Source organism: Saccostrea cucullata, unplaced genomic scaffold (genome assembly GCF_032062105.1).
Source record: "Saccostrea cucullata isolate Sc308-1 unplaced genomic scaffold, CSIRO_AGI_Scuc_v1 ctg9606, whole genome shotgun sequence".
In the NCBI taxonomy this organism is placed as follows: Eukaryota; Metazoa; Mollusca; class Bivalvia; order Ostreida; family Ostreidae; genus Saccostrea; species Saccostrea cuccullata.
In genome coordinates, this window is record NW_026925132.1 from 110 (window position 1) to 25,516 (window position 25,407).

At 32.5% G+C, this 25,407-nt stretch overlaps 2 protein-coding genes across 2 annotated transcripts; both read right to left on the bottom strand.

Annotated features, from left to right (window-relative positions):
- Positions 1-1,102: 1,102 nt before the first annotated feature.
- Positions 1,103-1,468, bottom strand: LOC134268127 (uncharacterized). The gene has a single exon (XM_062750328.1). The coding sequence runs from the start codon at positions 1,466-1,468 to the stop codon at positions 1,103-1,105; it is 366 nt and encodes a 121-aa protein (XP_062606312.1).
- A 111-nt stretch (positions 1,469-1,579) lies between these two features.
- Positions 1,580-24,954, bottom strand: LOC134268128 (uncharacterized). The gene is made up of 4 exons (XM_062750329.1): positions 24,883-24,954; positions 2,383-2,575; positions 1,947-2,269; positions 1,580-1,915 (listed from the first exon to the last, which is right to left on the bottom strand). Exons 1-4 carry the CDS (start codon positions 24,952-24,954, stop codon positions 1,580-1,582), a joined length of 924 nt encoding a protein of 307 aa, XP_062606313.1.
- Positions 24,955-25,407: the final 453 nt, after the last annotated feature.

The window sequence follows — 25,407 nt, forward strand, 5'->3', positions numbered from 1 at the left end:
AATATTCTAGATTTATATTACTGTATAAATACCCTGTCAATTGATGCAGAGATAGAATTGTGTATAAGCATCATTGAGGTATTACTGGGATATAATTTCACTGGGACATTGTGTGCAGCAACGGACACTCTGATTTTATGATTTTTAGATTTTGCTAAGTTTGTATTTATGTTTCATATACTTATTATATATTACTATAAATAAATTATTGTTAAGTTTAAATTTTGTTATTGATCTTTGCTGGCATTTCGGGTAATTCTGACCCATAACAGAATAAAAAAATAATGAACTATTTTGGTGTTGAAATGATTTGTTATGCACCAAAAAATATCCATATTGATCTCAGCTTTGCCTTAGTCAAGAAGAATATTTTCACTTTTCTTGTGAATAACAAACCATATTCAACATCAAAAGAATCTAAAATTATGTAGTAATTTTGGTTACTGGAAAAAATCCTTTCACAAAAATATTGTTACCTAAAACATCTTGATTACATATATTTGATTTTCTTCACTTTACCACTGTTACATTCAGCCACAAAGATATCATCTCTGGCGTGTTCACATAAACCCCAAGGAAGCAGTAGGTCACAATACTTGATATCGCGATTACTTAACTTAGCGGAACTCTTTCGCGAAGGAGGTAGGAATCGTCCGTTGGGTGGGGGCAATGTGCTATTCAATACAATGCAAAGTCTATCATTGTAGCATTTATAAGGACAGATGAGTAAAAAATCCTGGTGGAATATCTCGCTAAACAATCGCTGAACCAGTCTAATATATTTTGAGAGGAGCCAATTCTAAATTGTCATATTTTTAACGATATTTTTAATTAAGCGGACTCTTCTCGTTAAATTTTCATTGAAAATTGTCACATTTTTAAGCAGATAAAATATTTTAAACTTTCCGTATTTGACGATCTACTATTTGAAGTTCAATATCTGGCAAAACATAGTGATTTCGGCATTAAATTGTCGAATCATTCGATTGTCACTACTGTAAACAATGTCATTTGCCCCCAGAAATGTAGACTTTTTTGACTTCCCCGAAAAAAAGCGGTAGTAAGTTAGATAACTGCGAGTTACTCATTGGTAGTCGCGATATTACGTATTTTTGTTGAAGGAACGTCCATCCTGATCTAGGATGTGGATACAGTGGTTGTTATAGTCTGCTGTCAAGATATGACTCTGGCTGTCTGTTGTGATGCCGACTGGATGAAATGATCTCTTGGTAGCAAAAGGATGACCAGTGTATCTAAATCGGAATTTCCCTGCCTGGTCAACCACTACTACTGCTTTGGCATCATAGTCAGACACACAGATATCCAGGTTTCTGTTCTCACTTATGTATTTAATAAAGAAACCAGATGAATACAGAGGTCTGCCTTTACTATCAAACTGAATGGTTTGCTTCTCTGTGGAGTCAGAGAAACGGACAACTTTCGATTGTTTGTTTTCATAACTGTCCATTGTAACCAGAAGCTCACCAGAGGAGGTACTACAGACATAGTAAGGTGTCTATCCCTGCAGTTTGATAACTTCCTGTATCCTTTCATTCGTCACTATGTTAACAGTTCGGGGTCAGTATAAACTAGATCCCCCACTCCTTGTCACTGCCATGTCAATTGACCGAGACTTGGTTTTGATTGACTTCCGTAGTTTGCCCTGGAGGTTGTAGAGTTTCATGATTTTGTCTTGTCCACTGGTCCAGATTTCTTCATCATCGATGCAGGTGACACTGTGTGGTGTTTTATACCCAGTGTCTATGGTGGTGATGAGCTCTGGTTCATCAAGCAGTGGTTTAAGTAGAGGACAGTATTCAGCTTCTTGTGTCTTCATTGTGTATCCATGTTCCTCTGTTGTAATGAATAATGCTGATAAAGAACCAAACATTTGATGGAGCTGTTCTGTGTTGATCTGAGGAAGAGAGAAATCTTGGAAGTGATACATTGATTTTAGGAGGTGGTCTTCTAAATCCAGCATTCCTGGATATGTATGTAAATATCAGAGATTCGTCATCGGAGCCCAGTATTTCCTTTAGGTAAGTAATGTTCTCTTCTAGCTCAGAAATCATTTGATTTATTTCATTTTCCTTCTCATCTAGAGCCTTCAGGACCCTAGTTTTTATCTGAGCAATATCACATTTTCTTTTTTTGACAATAATGTCTATTTCACTTTGCCATGCTTCACCTTGATTTGAAACAACAGTTGTCAGTTTCTCACAATGTTTTTCCAGATCAGCCTTTTCAGTCTTGATATTAAATGCAATTTCTGTATAAGTAGGGAATATAATTTTTTCTAGTTCTTTTAAATCCTGTCTTAAATGCTTTTGTCAGAGCTGAGGTTATGTAGAGTATCTGATAAATCGTGTCCTTTATGTTTACCAGAGGAGATACAGGTAGAACAGACAGGAATGTCACATTTCTCACAGTAAAGTTCACAATGTTTCTGGGTGTGGTTTGGACATTTTGGGTAGTTAACGTAATGAGTGGGTTTTCTGTGTTTGTATGGTACAACTTTGTGTCTTTTGGATGAATCAGAGAGATGCTCCCCTACACAGGCCTTACACAGGTTTATCTGACAAAGTTCACAATGACTCTGTAATGCAGCTTTTTGACGCAGGTCACAGAGGAGGAGAACTTGAGCTCTGCCCGAGGGTCCATCACTGGGGTTTTAGTAAGAAAAAAATCCGATGACCCTATAAAGTAAAAAAAGAGACATGGATCACTAACAACAGACATTTTACGCAATTTTTTTATAAACAAATCAATGTATGGGTTTTGTTTTGTTAGTGAAAATGTAAGACAGAGTCTGTTTAGAAATAACAGAAAGGATCTATTTGTAGTTTTAAAATGCCGAGTAAACTTTCTTCCTTGTCTTTAGTCTGAATGTTTATCTGGTAACCTGATCATGTGATTTAAATACCTGAGATATCTATATCAGCCGGTGTAAAGACGAATAACGACCCCATCGAATAATGACTGGGGTACACCCGTAAAAAAAAATTGTAAAAGAGCCCTAGGGGTCATTATTTTATATAATAGTCCTATGAAAAATTGACCCCAGTGAAAAATGACCCCATTTAAAGTGATATTAAATTTATAACAAGTGAAAGGAAAAAAATTGCTGTATATTTTAATTGTTCTACCTTTCTCTCTGCCGAAATATTGACAAATCAGTTTTAAGCAATTAATCAATCGATTAATCTTCATTTCTCTTTAAAGGGGCGAACCTAGAAAATCAAAGATGGTACATGTAAATGGATCGGATCAAAAGCACGCTGGAGATGAAATTAATGATTTATTTTTTTCTTTCCTGAGTTCCATTGATACGTTGTTTAAGAAAAAAAAATATTTGTGTGAAAAAGTAGAAATCTGTAGCAGACGAATTATTACATATATGTATCGGTGCATACAAAAAAGTAAATTATTCGAATTAAGATGTCATTCGGACGAGTGAGTAAAAATAGAAATGGATACAGGACGCCTCGATGCTGTATATGTTTATATGTTCCATTCTATATACAAGCAACTTCACTATATGATTAAAGATATTTGAAATTTTGCAAACACAAATTCGTTTTATACCCCCAAGAACATAACGTTAAATCAAAACCCCCAAAAAATGAAAAGCAATATATATATATATATAATTATATACCTTTAATAATACTGAAAGAGGATCTAGATAAAATATTGAAATGAAGTTAAGCCTTAACACATTACTATCATATCATAATTTACCATGATTAAAGCATACTTCAATTGTGATGGGGGTATGCATGTAAGTATTGTGGCAAAGTAACAGCTGAAAATTAGTAGAATAGTAGATTGTTTTAAGGCTATTATTAGTTCCTCCTTATTGAACAATAAAGGTAGGGTAGTTTTTTGTTGCTTTCGTTGATAATCGATTTCCTCCTAAATAAGTAAAGAGGTGGGGTGGGTATAACACCTAAAAATATGCTCTGTAAAGCTATGGGCTAGAGTAAAATACACATTCTAATGCAAAAACTATACATGTACAGTACCGACCAGACCCAACCTGACACAAAGCAGTCCCAGAGCAGTCCCGGGGACTGCTTTCTGGGACTGCTAAAGCAGTCCCACAGCGGAGCCCAGAGCAGTCCCACAGCGGTCCCAGAGCAGTCCCAGAGCAGTCCCACAGCGGTCCCAGCAGTCACAGCGGTCCCAGAGAGCAGTCCCAGCAGTCCCAGAAAGCAGTCCCATCAGTCCCAGGTTTATTAATTTAATGGGCGGAGCTAACTCAGAAATGAGATTTCCAATAAACAATGGAATTATAAAAGGCAGTAGAAATTGATTCTGGGTAGTATGCCAGGAATCCTTACATGTACACGAAGGTCATTTATGAACAGAACATGTACACGCATAAAAATTGAAATAATTATTAATGATATTTATTTGAGGAAGAAGGCTTTCACACTTATATGAACATATATGAATTACACTGAACATGAATATTTAATCACAATTCTTGGGTACATTAATACTTCTTCTGTGATTGATACTGGTTCCCATGTTTATTTTTTATACAGAAAATTAAAAGTGAATTAAATATTTTCCACCAGAAGAGCTTTAAATAGATCTTATCATTATATGGCAAATTTAGACTATCGGGTACTCTAAAGTTAGAGTTTTCTTAAGTATTGGGGCTTTTAAAAAAATCTTTGTTAATTTTGCCAAGTATTATTTTTCATTCATGGTTATTTTTACTGACATGTCAATTTAATTATCGTTAATGCTTAGTTCTATAAAACTCAGTTTTAAGTGTTTATTTGTAAATGTTAGAGTGTACATTTGTAACTCACCAGAATGGAAGCTTCAGATTATGTTCAAAATTAATTAATCCCGAAAGAAATTTGTACACATTTCATTTATCACATTGTTTTTGCAATAAATAAATTGAAATTAGGGTCATCGTTTACCAGTATGTTCAATGATGTGTAACTCTGATACAAATACCCAAATAACATGAATCGATTTTTCTGCCCGAAGGCCATTGAAACAATGGGTGTTGATACCATCTTATAAACATTTATCGGCCAGGTAAACACTAGCAAAACAAAAAAAGAAATAAATCACACTACCCGGTATTTTCATTTTAAAAAAAAAAATAAATATACATGTACTCTTTTAATTATTTGTTTATTAATTAAAAGCTCCGGTAATTCATTAATTCCCCAATGATTATTCACAAAGTTTATGTTACGATAGAATAGTAGCATAATTTTATTTCATGGTCATTTAATAAATTGTTGGGTTTTATTTGAGGGCTACATGGAATACTCTTTTTTGCGTCGTCCTTATAAAATGTGTAGCATTTTTAATTTAAAAAAATCTTATATCTAACTGTAATGACTGCTTTTAAATAGTAGCAATGCAAATTTTGAGAACATATTATACATGTTATAATTTAACATTAAATAATTAAAAAAAGGCCCACATGAAGCTATTTTTTTCTCAAAAACTTGTAGTTTATTTTTAGGGATAATTTTTTTTTATTATGAATTCCTTATTTATCAACTTTATTTTTTTAATTTATTCTAAACTACACATTACTTAATTGTGTAAGTATACAGTCCCTGAAAATATCAATTAAAGTAGGGGCCTACTGTGGTAAACCGGAAGCCGGGATTAGCCGTTTTCGGTTTTAATATTATGGTACTTATAACATTAGCAAGAACGTAAACAATGTCTACAGAAGTGTTGGAGGGGTGTATAAAGATGATTGAGGGTATTTTTGTGCAAGGATTGAGATTTATACAGTATGAAAACAAGCGCGAGGTCGAATGTAAGTCATTTGAGATATATTTTACCTAGGATGTTATATTGATTATATTATACGTTTTGATTATTTTGGTACCACTCCAATATTTCTGATGCCTATTTAAAGAAAACGTAGCAAATAATTTGCTCTTATCTTTTCGTTCTTTGTTTTTATTTGTGCACAATTGGTATGATATGCAGATGGGATTTTCATACTTTTGTTTTGACGGCAAATTTTCTGCATACGAATGAAGGTATGCAGTTATAATTAAAAAAATCAACACAGGCTACTAATGTTGTATATGAAATTTTAGACATAATTTTGCTTGCATGACATTGTATATCTTGCTTATAATCTTTTGTAAGTAGTAATAGGCAACCAGGAAAGTCGCATTGAGTAGTAGTGGACATGCCCCCACCCCTTGTATATAAAATATTCTGCATTAAATGTGAGAATAAAATTTATGTTTATGATTAGGAACGGGGTACAAATTTTGTTAAAATTGTTCTTGTAAAGAATATTTAACTTTTTAGCTGATTTATAAATATTTTTGTTGACATAAAAGGCTTTAGCTATTAAACTGTGATGGGGGTACCTGTATGTTTTACCCCATATCTCGGTGAAAAGACAGATGACCAATAAAATAATCATGCCTAAAAGATACTTCAAGCATGGTTGACACAAATAAAGACAAAAAAATCAGGGTAAACAAATTAATTATTCTAGTAGAGAGCTTTATTTGAGGTTTGAGCTCAGTTACTTTATTGGTAAAATGAGATTAATTCTTTAATATTTTCTTAGTTTCAACCAGTAATGTGTACCAGCCTGGAATTATTCATTATTATCCTTATACTTGTGATTTATGTTCAAAAGAATTTATTTGCCATGTGCTGACATAAAATATAGACCGTCTTTATAACAGTCGTGATTTTGTTTTTGGTACAAGAGGGTACATGAGTGTTTCACACCCTATGTCATTAAATATATAGATTATTATCTACCTTTTGTGCTTTTTAAGTAGATAAAGCATCGCTTAATGTAGATCAGGACAAAAATTGCACTGTTAACCAATTATTTCCACGAGTAGGGACCTACCTTAACTACAATAATCTCTACTTATTAAAAGAATGTAAGAAATCCTTGCTTATTAAACAGTTTAAACTCCCCTCTGCTGCAAGTAAACAAAACAACAGGGAGTCTGCAAATTCAGAATACACAAGGGGGCGGAGCTATCATGTCACTCAGAACCTTTTTTCACACATGAGTGAACAAAGAAGTCCCAGTAAGCAGTCCCAGGGGCAGCTGGGACTGCTGGGACTGCTTTTCATAGCAGTCCCAGAGCAGTCCCATAGCAGCCCCATAGCAGTCCAGAGCGGTCACAAAGCAGTCCCGGGGGCTGCTTTCTGGGACTGCTTTGGTGTCAGGTTGGGTCTGGTTGGTACTGTAGACATTACATTTTAATTTAACACACAGTATTCATTACATTTCTTAATTCTTGTTTGAATCCACCCTTTTACTCAGTTCTGAGTATTTTTTTCAGAAAATTTAATATGAAAATCAGAACAAACATTTTCATTTTTATAACGTCTTTTTTATACTGTTTCATAATATGAAAAGTTAATTGAAGACCATTTCTTTTTATGCCCCCGTAATCGAAGACTCCGGGTATTAGAAAGCGAAACTCCTTCACAAGTATCGTCATTACGTTGTGTAGAGAGTTTTGCAAATCAACCACACTCGTGTTATGTAAACAGTTTTTTTTGTAAATAGAGCACGAGCTCTATTATTGTTTGATGTTTACGATTTACCAGGAGCTTTTAATCGCCAAAGTCTGCTTACCACAACTGCATGGTCAGACAATATATTGTGTGTTTGTTTTGCTTTCTAACATGTCTACTTTGAATTTTCTGGATTGTAGCATTTATATCTTTCATTGACACATTTCTTAAGGATTAAGAATAAAATTAAAATATGTAACAGTGAAAGGATGTGTCAATCAAACCTGCCAAAAACTTTAAAGTTTTATTTACTTTCAAATGAAATAAGATTTTCATTTTTTTTTTTTTGTGTGAAATGCAATTAAAATATATAAGTCGTAATATTAATTGTAAACAAAATATATCAACCTCATTAAAGCTGATAATTTCTTTTTCTAAACAAATATATTGTTTAGGATTTTTTCCAATGAAAGGTAAACTTTGAATTTCATTTTCATTTTGCCAATGACATTCTTGTTATTGGGACTTAAGTCTATGCTAATCTTAACCCTAATACATGTAATACACAGGCGCAAAATAAAAAATATCCAGTAGCTATCTTTTTTGCTGCAAACATACTTTATAATCTCGACTGAGATAATGTGTGAAGAAAGTTAACTTGAACGAAATATATTTATCCTAAACAAATGTCTCCTTGTGATGCAATATACGCATGCAGATGTATGTGATATCTACTACATGTAGTGATTAACCTTTTCCGTCATAAAACCCTTTTTAAAAATCCTTTTAACTACAAATATTGCGCGACCAGTCGGGTTCTTAGCCGGTTTGTCTGAATATGATCGTTTATTTGAAATGTTGAATAATTCAATGATTAATCAATAAATATTGATAGGTGTGATTATTTAAATATGACTTTGTTAAACTTTGCTGGTCATCTCAAAGCACTTCGTAATACATTTTACACTGAATAGAAAAGAGTTGTTAGCAATTCTGTAAAGTTATAGGTACATGTAAATAGGAAAGTTAATAAGTAGCTAATAGATTTTTTACAATTTCAGTGTGAAGATAGTGATTATGTAACATGTTAACACTCGAAACTTCACGTGTACATCGTATTCAAAGAAGGAATTTTTATTTATTTATGAAACAAAGTGAGTGAATTGTGTCAGAGTGAATATAATGTCCCCGCCTACATTCTGAATTCAAAATAAAATTATGTGAGTTCGAAGAAGTAAAATGATATATGTGAAAATTAATAATAAATAATAAAAAAAAAATTCAGAAAACAAAAGAAATTATTTTTTGTCAAATGAAACTATATAATTTTTCAAATTGATAGTATATGGATGAAAAACAAATACGTCATTCGGAGTTTAAAACGCACGTTTACATTGACTTTTTATTAGGCAAAGGATATAGTCATATTTTTATTTCATTAACACTGTCGGATGTATATCAAATCTACAGATGAAAACAGAGTTTTATAATCATTATTGAATTGAATGATTTCCTTCACTCTAAATGTGTAGCAGCCGAAGTAATGTACAACTTTTAATTGTTTTCTATCTTTTCTAACGATATTCATTGTTTAAATGATAACTATGAGGTGACAAGAGGAGGTACAAAACATTAAATATAAAGAAAGCAAACCGATATCATTGTAAAAAAAAATTTGAAAACAAAAATTAGCAAAATGAGCAAAAGAAAAAAAAGTCATCAAAAAACAACAGAGGTGAAATCATAAACCCCATCTCACTAGACGCGTGCTCTTTGTCATGATTAAGTAAACAAAGAAATCCGCGTCTTAATTCTGTATAAAAAATGACTAAAATAATCTATATAATGTTATTCAACTTATAATTCGATCAATGTCTATGTTTCTTTTCAGTCTTTACTTTTTCACATGGTCAGTATAGTAGGTAAAATAAAATTCCAAATTATGTGTTGTATGTTACATAGAATGTCACCAATTTTCGGTTTTTGATTGCCATGAGATGAGGGTGCAAAGTTTTCAGATTTTGTCATTTCAATGAGACCATTCGTCGTCGTCATTCATCCAAAACATCACTTGAGGTAGGACATCTTTCGAATCTTAGAGCTAGGGCGCTGACAAGCCCCTAATGGGCTGGAGATTTATTCTACAAAGTCCCCTGACCTTAAAAGGCCTTAACCAATCAAATACAAAGGAGACTAACATAAAAAAGACCACCTTTCCTTACCCCACCCTCCTAATACAAAACGAGAAACCTACAACCCAAATAGACCAATCCAACCCTATACTAATAACAAGAGATAACAACCCAAGGGGCTTAACCAATCAAATGCAAAGAAGTTTAACCAATACAAAGGGGCTACTTACACGACCACCCTCTATGATCTAGCCCACCCAACAGAAATACATGACCCCATATGCTACATATACAAATACAAATACTTCTTCCTCGTGTGATGATCTTATCTTTTTTATACAAAGATGTGACACTAAAAAGATTAACAACAAGTTTTGGGAATTTCTTTGCTGTTGAAAAGCTTATTTCTAAATTATATATAAGATCACATTTATATATGTGGATCAGTAAACTATTCTAAACAAAAACATAATTAGTTGATGCGGGTGAACTGATTTATCGAATCATAAATCATATTTATGTTTAATGCCTAGGTTAGTATTCCTGTATGCTTTTAACTTTGTACAGTACTATTGCTAATTTTAAAAACATTATCTAAAATTTAATTTTAAACGGTATAAGCAGCAATTTTAAACGATATTTCAAGCTAAATAAAAACAATGTAGCAAAACTACAATATTGACCCCCCTTCCTTCTATAATTTTAAAGCTAAATTTTGATATACTTACACACCTTCCAAATATGTATTTGATCTCCGCCTCCTCATTTTAATTTAGTCTAGAATTTCATGTTCAGCATTTACTGAACAAAATCAACCCCTTTTTCTTTTCTATTTGAAATATTCCTAACCTTATCTTTATTTTCACATTATATTATGTTGACATTTAACTCCATGTATGATCGGCCACCAAAAAATGATTGTAGCAACACGGTGGTTATTTATTTATTTATTTATTATTTATTTTTTAAAAATATTTAGTAGATGTTCTACGTATGTCTGATCATGCAGAGGCCTGTACATGTTCTCTTATTAGAACAGAGATTTTGAGGCTGGAAGCACTTGGTGAAACATTAAGAATTTTAAAATTCTTACCACCAATGACTGATAAATAATAGTTAAATTTATTGAGATATAAATTAAAATTAAAACAGTAATTTTTTTCCAAGATGATACATAGGGTGTGACAATAACTCAGACCTATGACTTACTCTTAAACGGCCTTATTTATTTGTAAATTTTCTTTTGTTTTTTCACACAATTTCTCTCAAAATTATATATTAAAATTCAAGATTACTCCAACTTCCCCTTTAATATATGAAAATTCAAGGTTATATCAATTTCAATCCAATTTGTTTCATTTAAAACAACCTGTTTTTAACTATGTCTATATATTTAATTAGCCCCTTCACGATAACTGCGGTACTACACTTTTGCAGGGCAAAATAATAACGTTTGGCGGTGTTTTTGTTGATATATAATTAAATGACGTATTTTAAACAATTACTTTTACGTCAATTTCACCAAAATATATCATTTTGCCCTTCAAAAGAGCAGTACCGCAGTTTCCGTAAAAAATGACGTCATATCAACAGAGAAGACGCTGTCATATCGCCATGAAGAGAATCAACAGAGAAAATTACAGAAGAATTAAGATAAGTTCCTTAGCTAAGATTATAGGATTAGTCTTAGATATATTTGACAGGTGCGTCCTTTTCCATTTAAGACACACAAGTCCTGTAAGAGTGTAGGAGGACCACTCAAAAGTGTAACTGCCTACAACCCTGATGAAAAGGATCCAAATATAAGTTTAAGTCTTTATTCAGTGGCGTCTCTGCATGGAATGGCAATATTTAAAATCAAATGAACAATAATCAATTAAATTTACTTTAACAATACACAATCATTTACTCATTAAAACACTTTTGTAAAACTTCAACAGTATGTAGACAATGACAGAGATCGTTCGCGGTATAGGTACTTTGTCGCTGTGAACAAATATTCAATTAAAATAACAAAGTTTTAAATGAACAACTCATTCGTGTGACCTGTTACCTTACATAGAAATATTCATAATCGTGATCGCTTGTTATTTACTTACAAGAAATGGAAAACAACATGCCGAAATGTGTTTTGACAATTACTAAAAATAAATTAAACTTCTTTGACTAAAGAGTTCCGAAAAATAAACAAGGGCGCTAAATTCAAACATGATGTAAATTATTTGACAAGTTTCCGGAGATTTTTAAGTTAATCACGATAAAGCATTTAAACGACAGTAAAATATAAAAAGGTAAATAGGCGCATATAAAAATCACAAAGGTTAGACATTTCCTTAGCAAAAATAATTAAACTTTGAACTACATAATCAGACATTAGAATAATCATTTCACCTATCAATCGTTTTATACAAATTATAAAGTATTTAATATTAACCAATCTTAGCTCAAATTTAGAAAATAAGTTTTATAGAAATAAAAGAAATTAAAGATAGAAATCTAATAAAATGTGCTACATACCTACAACCCTAATGAAAAGGATTCAAATATAAGTTTAAGTCTTTATTCAGTGGCGTCTCTGCATGGAATGACCGAGAGTCGGACCACTTTCCATACGGAGACCCACACTGCATGTTGTAGATATTAGCCAATCAGAATTAAGAATTAAAAACTGAAATCTCCAAATAGTGTGAAAATTAACCATATAGGTAAAAAAAAAGTAGGTAATGCGCAAAAGTGAATGCGCACTCGGTTTCTTTGTCCTTAGCCGAGGACCAATTAAACAAAAAAGGTAGCCGAGAGGGTTACATGTAATTGCTAAATACTTATGTAAACAATTTAGACTGACCGCTAAAGCTCAAAAAGTACCGAAATAACACCTATGTTAAAAAGTCAATTTCCCTTCTTTTATGTAAGATTAAATTATTTACCTGTTGACCAGAGTCAATTAGCAAAAAGATTTTTGACAACAAAAGACTGAACACTGCAATCAAGCAAAACTTAGTACATCTGTTGACATGTAAAAACATTTAACAATTTCTTTTGTACCTGGTTAAGCTAACAAGTTTGTCTTCAAAATTCTTGACATTTTTATTCATTTTATTTTGTTGTAAAATAAAGCTATCTTTTGTAAATTATATGAAATAAAATAAAATTTCCAATCATTAATATAAAAAAAATTCATTTAAAAATTCATTTTTTAACAATATACAACATGACCAAAGTAGTCATAATGCATAATTTTATTGATAAATAGAAAGTACGTCAGAAAGACAATATAACTAAGCTTATATATTTCACGCACACTTTTTTGTTTATAGCTAGAAAACAAAAATACATATCTACCGGAAATGGCGAGAACAGGTTTGTCGTGCTAGAATGAATGGTCAATTCATTACCGAAACAAACCTGCTTGCATGGAGTTTGGGACTAGCTAATGATGAGAGTTCCCTTTCAAAATTACTGGCATTTTAGCCGACATCTTTTGACCTTTTGACATCTTTTAAAATTATAATTGTGTTATAGCACAAACCAAAATTTCTAAATTCAATTTGGCTTAACTCCTTCCTGGTCATTTCCTTTACTAAATTTTGATTTTTGTTCACATATACGCACACACAAATATATATTTATAAAAGTTACGGTAAACACGTTGATTTGTTTACGGAATTTGGGGGCGTGGCTCTAGCGAAGATCGACTGGTTTAAGATTTCGCGGTTCTGTAGGTTAAAATCGTACTGTGCATGTATATTGTCGTATTGGGTTGTATTAAGGGGTTTTTAAGTCATTCGAAGTTTCGCTGCTTTAAGTGCAACAGGTACCAGTACTAATGTCGATAGAGTTGTTCCATATTGATATTAGGGGGAGAAAAACTTGGTAACGAAACATTGATTTTAGGAGGGAAATTCTGAATTCAGCATTTCTGGGTTTATATGCAGAAGTGAGAAAGACATCCTTAGTGTCCAATAATTTCTTTAAGTCAGCTATACATTGCCTTAAGTTGAATTTCAAATTTCTGGGGGTTTTTTTGTTTTTTTTTTGACAATATTGTCAATTTCTCTGTGCCAGTCCTCTTCTTTGATGACAGCTGATGTCAATTTCTCGTAATGTTGTTCCCAGAATTCTTTTTTCTAAGTGTAGATTTGACGCTATCTTTTTATAAATTGGATAGATTTTTTTCTTTATTTCCTCCAAGTGTCTTTGCATCTCTTTCGTATGTGAGCCAAGCTTTTGCAAATCTGATGATATTTTATGCCCGTAATGTTTACGAGAAGAGATGTATACATGGATATCACTTTCCTCACAGTGAAGTTCACAATGTTTCTGGGTGTGGTTTGAACATTTTGGGTAGTTAGGAGTAAAAGTTTTGTGTTTGTATGGTACAACATTGTATCTTTTAGATGAATATGAGAGATGTTTTCCAACACAAATAATACAGAGGTTTACATGACAAAGTTCACAATGACTCTGTAATGCAGCTGTTTGACACAAGTCACAAAGAAGAATATCTTGGGCGCTGTATCGGGGGGGGGGGTCAATTGCCATATTTATCGCATGAATTAGATATTTTCAAATAATCAGATGACACAGTGAATGAAATTTAAAATAAATTAAAAGACAATATTTTTATTTAAAATGTCTTTACCTAAAGATTTTGAAGATTAGTAACCAATTTATTTTCAGGGCTTGATATAGTTTAAGATATGTAGGCCTGCTGAAAGATAAATGTAAAATAACTGCTCTTATATCTCTTTTCAAGTACATCAAGAAAACTGATGATATCTGGAATATTTTTAAACAAAGGTGAAATGTCTGGAATTGTACCAGTGAAGGCAAGAGTCATAAATAATTTAAGCCAATATTACATATCCATAAACTAATTCGAGCAACTTTTGCGACAGGGAATGTTTCTCTCTAGTTACATTATTTTCTATCTGTATCTGGAGATAATATCAAATATAATTAATTAATGATTATTTAAAATACAGAGTGTGCTATTATTCATGAAACAGATTTGTTTACTAAAAAACTTTTGTTTTTTGAAGCGTTTTGGGTTTAATCATAATCCTGCAATATTTTTTGTTTCAGAACTGCATGTTAAATACAAGAAAACAATTACTTTATTTTCCACATTTGCATATTGACGTTTTTGAATATCAATTCAAATGATTCCCCTAAATGTGCTTTTAAAACGAGTATTGTTTTTAGTACTTTACAAGCAAGGTTGTTCATGTAGCTAATAGTGCTAGTAGAATATTTTGTAACGAGTACATTGTATGTTATATTAAATTCTTTTAAACTACAGACTTTAGTGAACACACGTCTACAAGACTTGAACAGTTCTCTTGACTTTATTAGGATTATGCGTGAAAGAATGAGTAATGACCACTTTTGTTTTGAAAAAACCCCAGAATTATGAATATTTATACCTTGGTCAAGTTTTTAAAGAACCCATTCTACCAGAATATCATTTAATCAATGTCAAATTACTAATGTATGACTCTCTGTGTATTTATTTCTATCAGATTGAGGATATATCTAATAAACCTGTTCGTCACAAAAGTATTTTTAAAGCATAGTGACAGCAGTATTTTTAAAGCATTGTGACATTGTGACTAAGTATGTGGTTGTGTTCAAGATTTAAACAATTTTATCAAACATGTCTGTTTAAGGCGATCAAGATTAAAGTGTGTTGATGGTTGGTACAATGTATTTTAAAGATATTTTGAATGGTTGGATTTTGAATGGTTGGATTACGTAGCGCTTTAAATCAATTATATGTTCTGTATTGCACAATTTCGTAACACTGACTTGTGTTTACCCACCTTGGAATATAATCGGTAATTAGCACGTGTAGCAATGTTTGAATAAGCAACACCGTACAGTGATTACCTTAATTTGTGAAGCTTAATGTCATTTTACATTTAAAAATAAATATAGTTACCACCACCACCACCACCACCCCACCCCCCTTCTTGAAAAGCCAGAGGGTATATAGTGATTAGGATTTAATTCAATTTAATTTAATCAATATTTTTATTATGTAAGTTAGATTACATTATTGGATTGGACATCAAGCACGGCCTTTATAGGTCCTCTCCAAGGTCAAGGTTACAAATGTTAAGAATTGACAATGATTTACAATGATGAAAAAATTTCCTCATATGTCACATTAATTTCTTTTGTTATCTAAGGTAGGAAAAAAGAAATGAAAAAAAAACCAATCGAATTGAATTATACAGAAGCGTTATTACTAAGTATGTATACATGGTATACTCGCTATACAATAAAATTACAAAAAAAATAATAAAGTGCAAACAAACAGCAAATTAGAATAAGTAAACATCTAAAGTGCAAAGAACAAATATGTAAAAAAAAAAAAAAAAAAAAATACAAAACAGAAGGAAATAGTGACAATGAAAAATAAATAAATTTTGACCAAGCAATATCACTGAGTAAAAAAAAAATAAAAAAGTGCAAAGACAAATTTCCATGGAAAAATAGGTGTGTTCCCCGAATGGCTACTCGGAAAAAAACAACAAGTAATTATCACACTCAATTAAGGGGTCCTCTAAGGGGTACAGGTAGACTTACCTGTGTTTACCTGGATAAGCAATATTTAGTAATTCAGACATATTCATTCAATTATATTTTAATTCAGAGGGTTTTCTATTTTCCAAAATATACTGAATAAAAAAATATATAAATATAAGTAGATAAAATTAAGATTTAAGAAAAGTGAAATTTTTATTGTACCTTTAATATAATTTTTTTCCCCAAATTATTAATAGTATTGATTGAGAACTTAAAAATTATTATCCCTTTTTGTGCTAAATTTTCAAACTCTGTTAGATAGGTTAACACAAGTGTTTTTTTTTTTTTAAATAATATACCGGTAGATATAATACATTTTATGTATGATAAATAAAGTGTTTCTATAAAGTTTTGTTTAATTTATTTTATTTATCTATCATTTTGAATTATCAAAACATTCTATTAAATAATCATAAAATCCAGATGAAGTTTATGAACTTCTTCACCTTTCATAGCAATCCTTTAGTTGTAAAGAAATATACGGAGATGGACTAAATTATAAATTGTAAATATGTGTTAAATGATAGTGAAACAGTGTTATCTCATATATAATGTGAAAATGATGCTGCTAATCAATAGAACTTCAACATAATTTATAGTTTTAATATGATTTGTGCTTTTAAAATTATTTATTTAAAAAATATGTATACAAAATATTTATATAGTGTCAAATTAAAATAAAATGAGATGAATTTCCATTTTATTTGTTTCAGAATATGGTAGTATTCATACAGGTAAGTCTACCTGTACCCCTTAGAGGACCCCTTAATTGAGTGTGATAATTACTTGTTGTTTTATTCCAGTAGCCATTGGGGGAATAAACAAAAATACATATACATGGAACAGGGAAATGCTAAGACTAAAATAAATAGAAATATGAGAAATATCTTGGATTTATTTTATTTTTTTTATTTTGTTTTTCTAAATTACAAAATACTATCAAAAATCTTTTTTGAAAACTAATGTACCGTTGGACTGCTTCAAAACTGAACAGTTTATTTTATAAGGTAATTGCCTATCACCAAATTAGCAGAGTATTCAAATTTGATGAGGAGACATAATTTCTAATTCTATTAGACTCTGAAGACCCTTTTTCAAAAAGTGATAAGATGATCCATATGGAGATCCATTTTTCATTGACCGTATTTGTACGTGCGTCTGTACGCTTAGTGGTATCCATCTCTATCCGAACTCCTCTTATACCACTGAATGAAATTTAATAACATTTTCTCAAAATCTTTATAACACGTTACTATTGTGCACCTCCTATTTTACTTTTGGATGAGATACATATTATTTTATTTCCCCTGCAGCAAAACATGGATACACGTACGACTATTTTTTTGAAAAAACTCTTGACAGGTACCCAACTGTTATCCGTCTCTCCTATTACACAGAATAAAATTCAATGATGCTTTTGCACAGATTCTAAATTACACAATGCCATTAAGCACCTTGATCAACATTGCTGCCGGTCTCCAGATCAAAACATGGATATCGCCATATGAGAAGGTCATTTAGTGAGCTAATCTCACAGTACCCCTAATTTCATGGTTGTTTCACATTTAAGAATTAAACAAACGAAGAAATTTAAATTATATTTATGAATTGTGTGTATGTCATCCAAATAGAGCACTCCATGTGTATAATAATATTTTAATCATATTGGGATTCACATATTTGACCAATGAAATATCATTTTATCTTTTACAGAATTTTTAAATTGCATTATCCGTATTAAAATGTAAGTTAAACCCATTACATGATCAAAGGAATTTTGGTGCAATATGAAAAGAAATGATTGCCAACAATACACAATTGAACTAAATAATTTTCAAAGAGGATTTATCACTGCACTTGTGAAAAATGTTATCGTTGTTTTCTTTCAACGATATCAATATACATGTACTTATGATGAAGTATGTGCTTAAATATGGTTTTATTTTTAAAAAAATGAATAAGACATATTTTCCTTTTTGAAAAACATGTACGGAGAATATTTGAAAGTTTGATACGAACTTTATACATGTATTAAGTTCAATTTCATGAAAATTATTTTATGTAAGTTGCCGTCACGGTAGCTCAGTCGGTGGAGGGTTTGCTCCAAAATCTCAGTCCCGAAAGACCTAAGTTGAAAAGAAATAGGTAGCCACGAATGCATGTAGTTGAAAAAAAGGTATAAAATAGGTATCAGTGATATTTAGAAACGTGGGATAATTTGCAAAAAAGGTGAAGCCCGTTATGCATAATTATCCAAAGCGTAAATATCGTTGCATCCTTGGCCAACTCTTCTAGCTAAACAGTGATTCTTTATATTTCCGCTCTACATTGTTTTATGGTGAAATAAAATTGTAAATTTAGATTTTTAAAATGTAGACCAATTAATTTGAAAAGTACGAGACCTCCCATATCTAATGTCAATAGCCCCTACCCACTGACGTCAAACACAACCGCACACTTTTTATTAGACCTCCCCAGCGTCAGACACTAAGGCAGGAGCACAAGATATACATGTGTATTAGGCCTCCTTAGCTCCTGACCGATTCTTTAAAAAACATTACATTGTGGTACATGTAGAATGAAGAAGAAATTATCATTACTTATGTTTTACAAAATAGACATTCCAGATGCAGAATTTGATGACATTGATCCAGCTGGAATAGAGATGAAAGCTCAAAAAGTCAGGATTTTAGACAAATGTATGTTGACATCAATATCAAGAACTGTATATCTGAGAGAGTCAACAAATAACTCATCTTACTGGACTCAAGGGAAGGACGTGCTCGGAGCTCGCCGTCGTATTTCTAGAGGTATCCTCCAATTTGACCTCCTATTGTCGAGCTTTCATCTTAACTACAGTTGTCCTAAATATGCTTCTTCTTAGACTGATCTCTTAAAGTTCAAAATAATATAAGTATTACTTTGTTAGATTTGTGTGTCTTGGGCCAAAAAATTATACTGTTGACTTAGAAAAGTGTTTTAGGGGATGGGGATGAGATGAGAATGATATCTATATTGACCTTATATAATGTCAGGTACACATAAAAAAAGTAAACTTTACTTAAGAACTCCCTGTGTTAAAAGAAAATCATATTGAAAAAAGAGCAATATCAAGGGCAAATACATGTAATCATATTTTAAACTTTATACATTGTCGGAAATATTTAATCACATAAAGGTAATTATATCAAGAGCAGATAATCATAACTTAATGTAATGTAAGTAAACTCAGGTGACCTGTTGCTGTCTGAAACAGACAGCAATGGGTCACCTGAGTCGTGACCTGGGGGATGAGGGGTGGGGCAAAAAGCACTAATATTATTGCAATCTTTAAAATCCACCTCTTTACTCCTGGACATCAAGCTGTCAAATTATTGGCATGGTTGTAATTTTCTTACACATTAAGAAATTCATGGTCCCATAGTCAGGGGCACTGGTGCTAGGGCTGGGCTTAAACATAATGTAGTGAAATGCACAAATCTTTTGAAAATCTTTTCTGTTCCTGGGTATTTAGTAAACTAATTAAGTACATAGTTATGCTGAATAAGACTGGTTCTTCTAAACTTGTGAATTTCCAGGCTTCTGGGTCGGGGTTCTGGCGTTAGGGAGGGGCCCTATTGATTTTATAGTAAAAAATACATTAATTCTTTGAAAATCTGATTTTTGCTCCTCGGTATTAATCAAACATTTTATATTATGAGCAAGAGAGTCTATTCTTAAATTATGACTTTTATGGCCCCTGAGTTGGGGTTTCTGGTGTATGGGCAGGGCTCCATTGATTCTATAGTGAAAATACTTTTAATTTCTTTAAAAATCTTCTCCTCTGCTCCTCGGTATTAAACCAATATACTTTTTACATAACACTGTAACTATACACTGTAAATATGATAATGAAGATACCTTTGTGAATTTCAGGACACCTGGGTCAGGGGTTTTAGTGTTCGGACTGGGCCTTGATTATTTAATAAAAATGCATAAATTCTTTAAACATCTTTTCCTTTGTCCCTGGGTATTATGTCAAAGATCCAAGTACATAATTGTTATAAAGAAAGGTGCCTCTTCCAAAATCTTTAGTTTTCGGGCCCCTGTGTCAGGGGTTCAGTGGTGGGGGTATAGAGTTTAAGAATAAATTAATGCTTTGCAATTTGCTAATTGGTATTGATGAACCATTTATGATGAAATAAAATTAATAATCCTATTTCCAAAATTTTGAAATATGTTGCACCAGGGTCTGTGGTTCCTGTGGGATGGGTACACAACTGGTTATAAAGTGGAAATGCATTACTCTTTGTTACTTTGATCTACCTGTTGGTATTATAAAGTAACCAAACTAAGCATGCTAAGTGTATGTTATGATAAACAACTATGTTACTTTAAAAATTTAAAATTGTGAATGACATGGCCTCTGGTTCAAAACAAGAACCAAATTCAATTGTTTGAAAGTTGTCATATGATACTTATGACCTATAAGGCCCACATGCCTCTTGTTTTAATTTGTAGGACCAGCCTCTCAATTTCCTCGAGCTCTGCTCCGACCAGTCTGGATGAAGCCCTTGCTAGAGATCTAGGAATTATTCACGATAAGTTATTTATAGCACTAGAGTGCAGAGTTCAATGCACTGTTGTACATGTATGTTAAACACGATTAAGCCCTTAACATAAGCATTACATATTTACAAGGTATTGCCTCTCAACAATCACTTTATATGTCTTTCATTCGTCTGTCCACTGTTACTGCATTATTTCCGCAGGACAAAAATGTTTAAAGAAAAATATACTAATTGTGAGCAGAAATCACCGATTTTTACTTTAAAACGTAGGGAAAATTAATTTAAAAGATAAAATTTACTTAGTATTTACTTATTTTTTGTCTTATATAAAGCTACAAATATTTTTATCTATTACAATTGTGTAATGAACTGTAAATGACTATTTCTTTTTATTTCTAAGGGCAGGTCACTCTTACTGCATAAAACTACTCTATGTATAAATCTCTTTAGTATGCAGTGTTAATTAGGATCTTCCTTAATGTCAAATAAGAAAGCATGTTAAGAGCCCTAGGCCCCCAGCCTAGGGGTGGTGATGTACCAACTCAGAACACATCTGTAAACTAACCCGGACAACCTTAAACAGTTAAAGACACCAACAACACCTCCGTAAACTAACTACAAAAAATCAGAGTTAAATCATTTTCTTTCAAAAACACATAACTACCCGATCACATGAACATAACGTACATTTTCTATTTCCATCTGTTACTGCCGACTACGTCTGAGTCTACCCAACGACCCCAAAAACTGAGCTGTAAATGATAACATACACCCCTCAGTAAGCTGTAAATAATCATATACTCCTCAGACATCCCTCAAACTGAGCTGTAAATAAAAACTGTACGTTTGATGCATTCAATCTGTTAATTTAGTTTTCTGCAGTAGAAGAGAAGCTCACATCTCATCAGACACAGAAACTCGTTAAAACTCGCCTCACTAAAATCGTGCACTACAAAGAGACACAACTGCAGTACTTTGCATGTATCCTTTATGAATGAAGAGTGATATTAAGATTTGGGAACGTAAATGTTTTGTTTTAAGTTGAAGCAATGTTTTTTTTTAATTTGGCAACTTTTGTATATTTTTAATCATTGGCATGGATAGAGGCATTCAAAAGCTAGATTAAACATAAATCAAAGTGCTAACTCTGGTACGTAGATGTCTGCTGATTGACGGGAACGCAGTGATTGAGATAATACTCCAGGTGGCGCCACAACATAAACAAACAGTTCTCCCAGATGTCTGCAGCAAGTGAAGATATACAGACACTGAAGCAAACGGCAAACTCCCACATACAAGATTTACTCCTGAAAAAGTAATATTAAATGATCGACCAGGTAAAACTGAATGGACAGCTAGATAAAAATTCCAAATAATAAACGGAGAGGCCAAGGGGAAACAAAATGATTAAAAAGCTGTTTAGACATATCATTCTGCATTTAAAATTGGATCATTGGATCCCTCGCACTTTAACATTAGTTTATTCGCTTCGCCTGCAGCTCAGTTCAAAACATGATTCAGTCAGCCCTCTGTTAGAGCTCACTATTAAACATGCTTTAGTCACTCCTCTAAATCAGCAGACTTAAAACATTGATTCATCCCTTTCCAACAGCCCACATAAATTCCTCTCTTAAAGCCAAAGTTAAAAAGTATTTCAATGGCCTCTTTGTTATAGTCTACAGTAGAAATATAATAGGAGATCAGTGCTTTATAACATTGAATCATAATTGATATTAGCCAATGACAGTGAACATTTTTATCAGGAGATTTTAGTCCATATTTGAGTACAACTTCTTTTAAGATGGCACTATGTAGCAATGAAGAGCACTGCCAAATGAAAGGAAGATACTATGAGATAGTTTGAGTATCTAAAAAATAATATACTGTCTCCCATTTAAATATTATGGTTAAGTACATGTGTTGCTCTGAGAGACACAACCTTTAAATATCAGATCATAAAAGTAAAAAAAAGGTACACATTTGCACAATGTAATAGAGAATCTGTGAAAGTATTTAATTTATTCGGTAATATAGGACAAGTTGTGGATAAGAGATGGATGGACAGACACTCCCATCACCATACCCCCCCCCCCCCCTGCATTTCAAGCTGGGTTATAAAAATACTGTAAATGTTCCATACTTAAATCATTATATAACTGTGACGAATTTGGATGAAATCATTGTTTGTTTAGGCATACTGTAAGTCCAGAACCTACAACAGCTTTGTGGAGGCCCTCATAAGGAGAGGAAGAAGACTATTGAGGCTCAACACGGGGAGATAATAATATGCATATTTAAAAGACACAGGAAGGTTTCTTTAGTGAATTGATTGATTTAAAACATGCATTAAGAGAATTATTCTACATCAAAGAAGGATTTTGATAATATTAAGTTCTTCTAGCAGTGGAGCAATTAAGCTGATATCGCATGGAACTTTACCTATAGATATCTGTTGAATCATTAAGACTATGTATCAAAGATGAACGTGATTTAAATTGAGATGAAAACATCTAACATCCACAATTGAAAGTTTATTTTAATCTGATTTCTAGCTTAAAGGTCACTAAAGTGAACTCGGTTGATTTATTGCTACATGTATCTGTTGTTTTTTCGTGCATTGCGTGCCATCATTAAACCAATTTCTATGGGTACACTTGTTTTGATTTTCAGGGTCCCTGCCTCCATTGTCCCGAGGACTGGGGCTAAAAAAAACAAGAATTAATGCTATCTTTCAAAATCTCCTTTTTAACCCCTGGAATCAAACAGTCAAACTATTGAAATGAATATAATAACTTATTAATAAGCATTGATTCCTCTAACCATATTGTTAAATTTATGGCACCAGGGTCAGAGGTTTTAGTGCTAGGGCGGGGATATATAGATAATATTGTGAAAATGCATTATTTCCTTGAAAATCATCTTTTCCAGTCCTGGGCATTAAACAAACAAACAATGTTAAGTTATCATTAGCAAGGTTGACTCCGCCAATTATGAATTTCAAGGTCCTAGGGTCATGGGTTTTGGTGTTAGGCTCTATTGATTATATAGTAAAAATGTATTCTATCATTTAAAACTTTCTCTGCTCCCAAACAAATTAAGTACCTGGTATATTGTTATAATTACATGTAACAAGAGTCTTCAATATTTATGAATTTCATGAACTCCGGCTCAGGGGTTCTGGTATAAATTTATTCTATCGATTATAAAGCGAAAAATCGTTAACACTCTGAAACTATGAAACAAACTTACTGCATATACAGTTAGAATAAAGAAGGGTTCTTCTTTTACAAAAGTGTGAATTTCATAACTCATTGGTCAGGGTTCTGGTGTTAGAACGGGGTCCTATTGATTACCGGTATGTAGTGAAAATGCATTTATTTTTTTAAATATGTTTTCGTTTGTTCCTGGGTTTACGGTAGATAAATTACCAATAAAGCTTTCATTAGCAAGAGCCCTGCTTCTATTGTGAATTTCAAGGCCCCAGGGTCAGATTCTGTTATAAAGGCGAGATAAAGGCGAGATTCTGTTGATTATATAGGGAAAATACATTAATTCATCGAAACTCTTTGGCCCTGCTCCTGGGTATTTAACATATTAACTACATACATAGTTCTTATAAGGAAGGGTGCTTCTTCTGAAACTGAATGTCATGACCTCGGGCATCTTCGCTAGCCAAGGGTTTCCGATCCGATACCTACTCTACAACCCTTGGCAGATATGGCTGAAAATTTTAGAACTCGCGCAAACGAATTTGATTGGCTGCGAAGTCCGAGTCTACGCAAGGTTTCTACTAATCGACGATTTTCAGCTAAATTAAAGTCTGAACTAGTGTTTTATGCAAAATTAAAGTATTATTTACAAGGGATGAAAGTTAGGACGTTGTCTATGCTTAAAAAACAAGGGATTAATTAATTTGAATTTTTTTTCTTTTAATTATATATGTTTTCAAGAATTATTGAAAGGACCACATAAGTCCGTATTCCGCATTTTAGGTGCATCAATTTAAGCCAATCAAATGTCACGGCTCATTGATGATAATTGATACGGCAACAAGTAGAAAATAGTGTCAAAATCTTGACTAAAAATCCACGAAGAACGATATTTTCTACCACTTTTGAGGTGTGCCCACAGCCCACATCTGTATGAAGTTGTTTGGATATATTCCACATGGAGGTCGCCATATTGTTTCAAACGTCATATTGATCTACGTACGTTACAACTATTTTCATTGGACAAATATTAAAGAGCTTCAAGGGACTTAACTCAATTACGGCGATAGGCGGCGCAATCAAAGTTCCCGTTTGGTAGGACTAAATCTGCCAAGGGTTGTAGAGTAGGTATCGGATCGGAAACCCTTGGCTAGCGAAGATGGACCTCGGGGTTAGGTGTCCTTTTGTAAGATCGGTGCTCTATAAATTATCTGGTGAAAATGCATTCATTCTTTGAAAATCTTCTCATCTGTTCCTTGGTATTTGGCAGATGATCATGAACTACTCATATAGCTTTGATGACCAAGTGTCTCTATTCTCTTCCAGAATATTATTGTGATTTTCGAACTCCATGGCCCAAGTGTCAGGGGTTCTAGTGATTATATAATGAAAATACATTACTTCTTTGTAAATCTCTGCTCCTGG

Bases quoted from the DNA above. Each gene is read 5' to 3' on its own strand.
- LOC134268127 (XM_062750328.1), bottom strand. From the start codon at position 1,468: ATGGACAGTTATGAAAACAAACAATCGAAAGTTGTCCGTTTCTCTGAC.
- LOC134268128 (XM_062750329.1), bottom strand. From the start codon at position 24,954: ATGGCGACCTCCATGTGGAATATATCCAAACAACTTCATACAGATGTG. The intron at 2,270-2,382 runs GTAAACATAAAG...CTACTTATACAG, and splicing joins TTCTACCTGTATCTCCTCTG to AAATTGCATTTAATATCAAG. The intron at 1,916-1,946 runs GTATCACTTCCA...TCTCTTCCTCAG, and splicing joins GACCACCTCCTAAAATCAAT to ATCAACACAGAACAGCTCCA.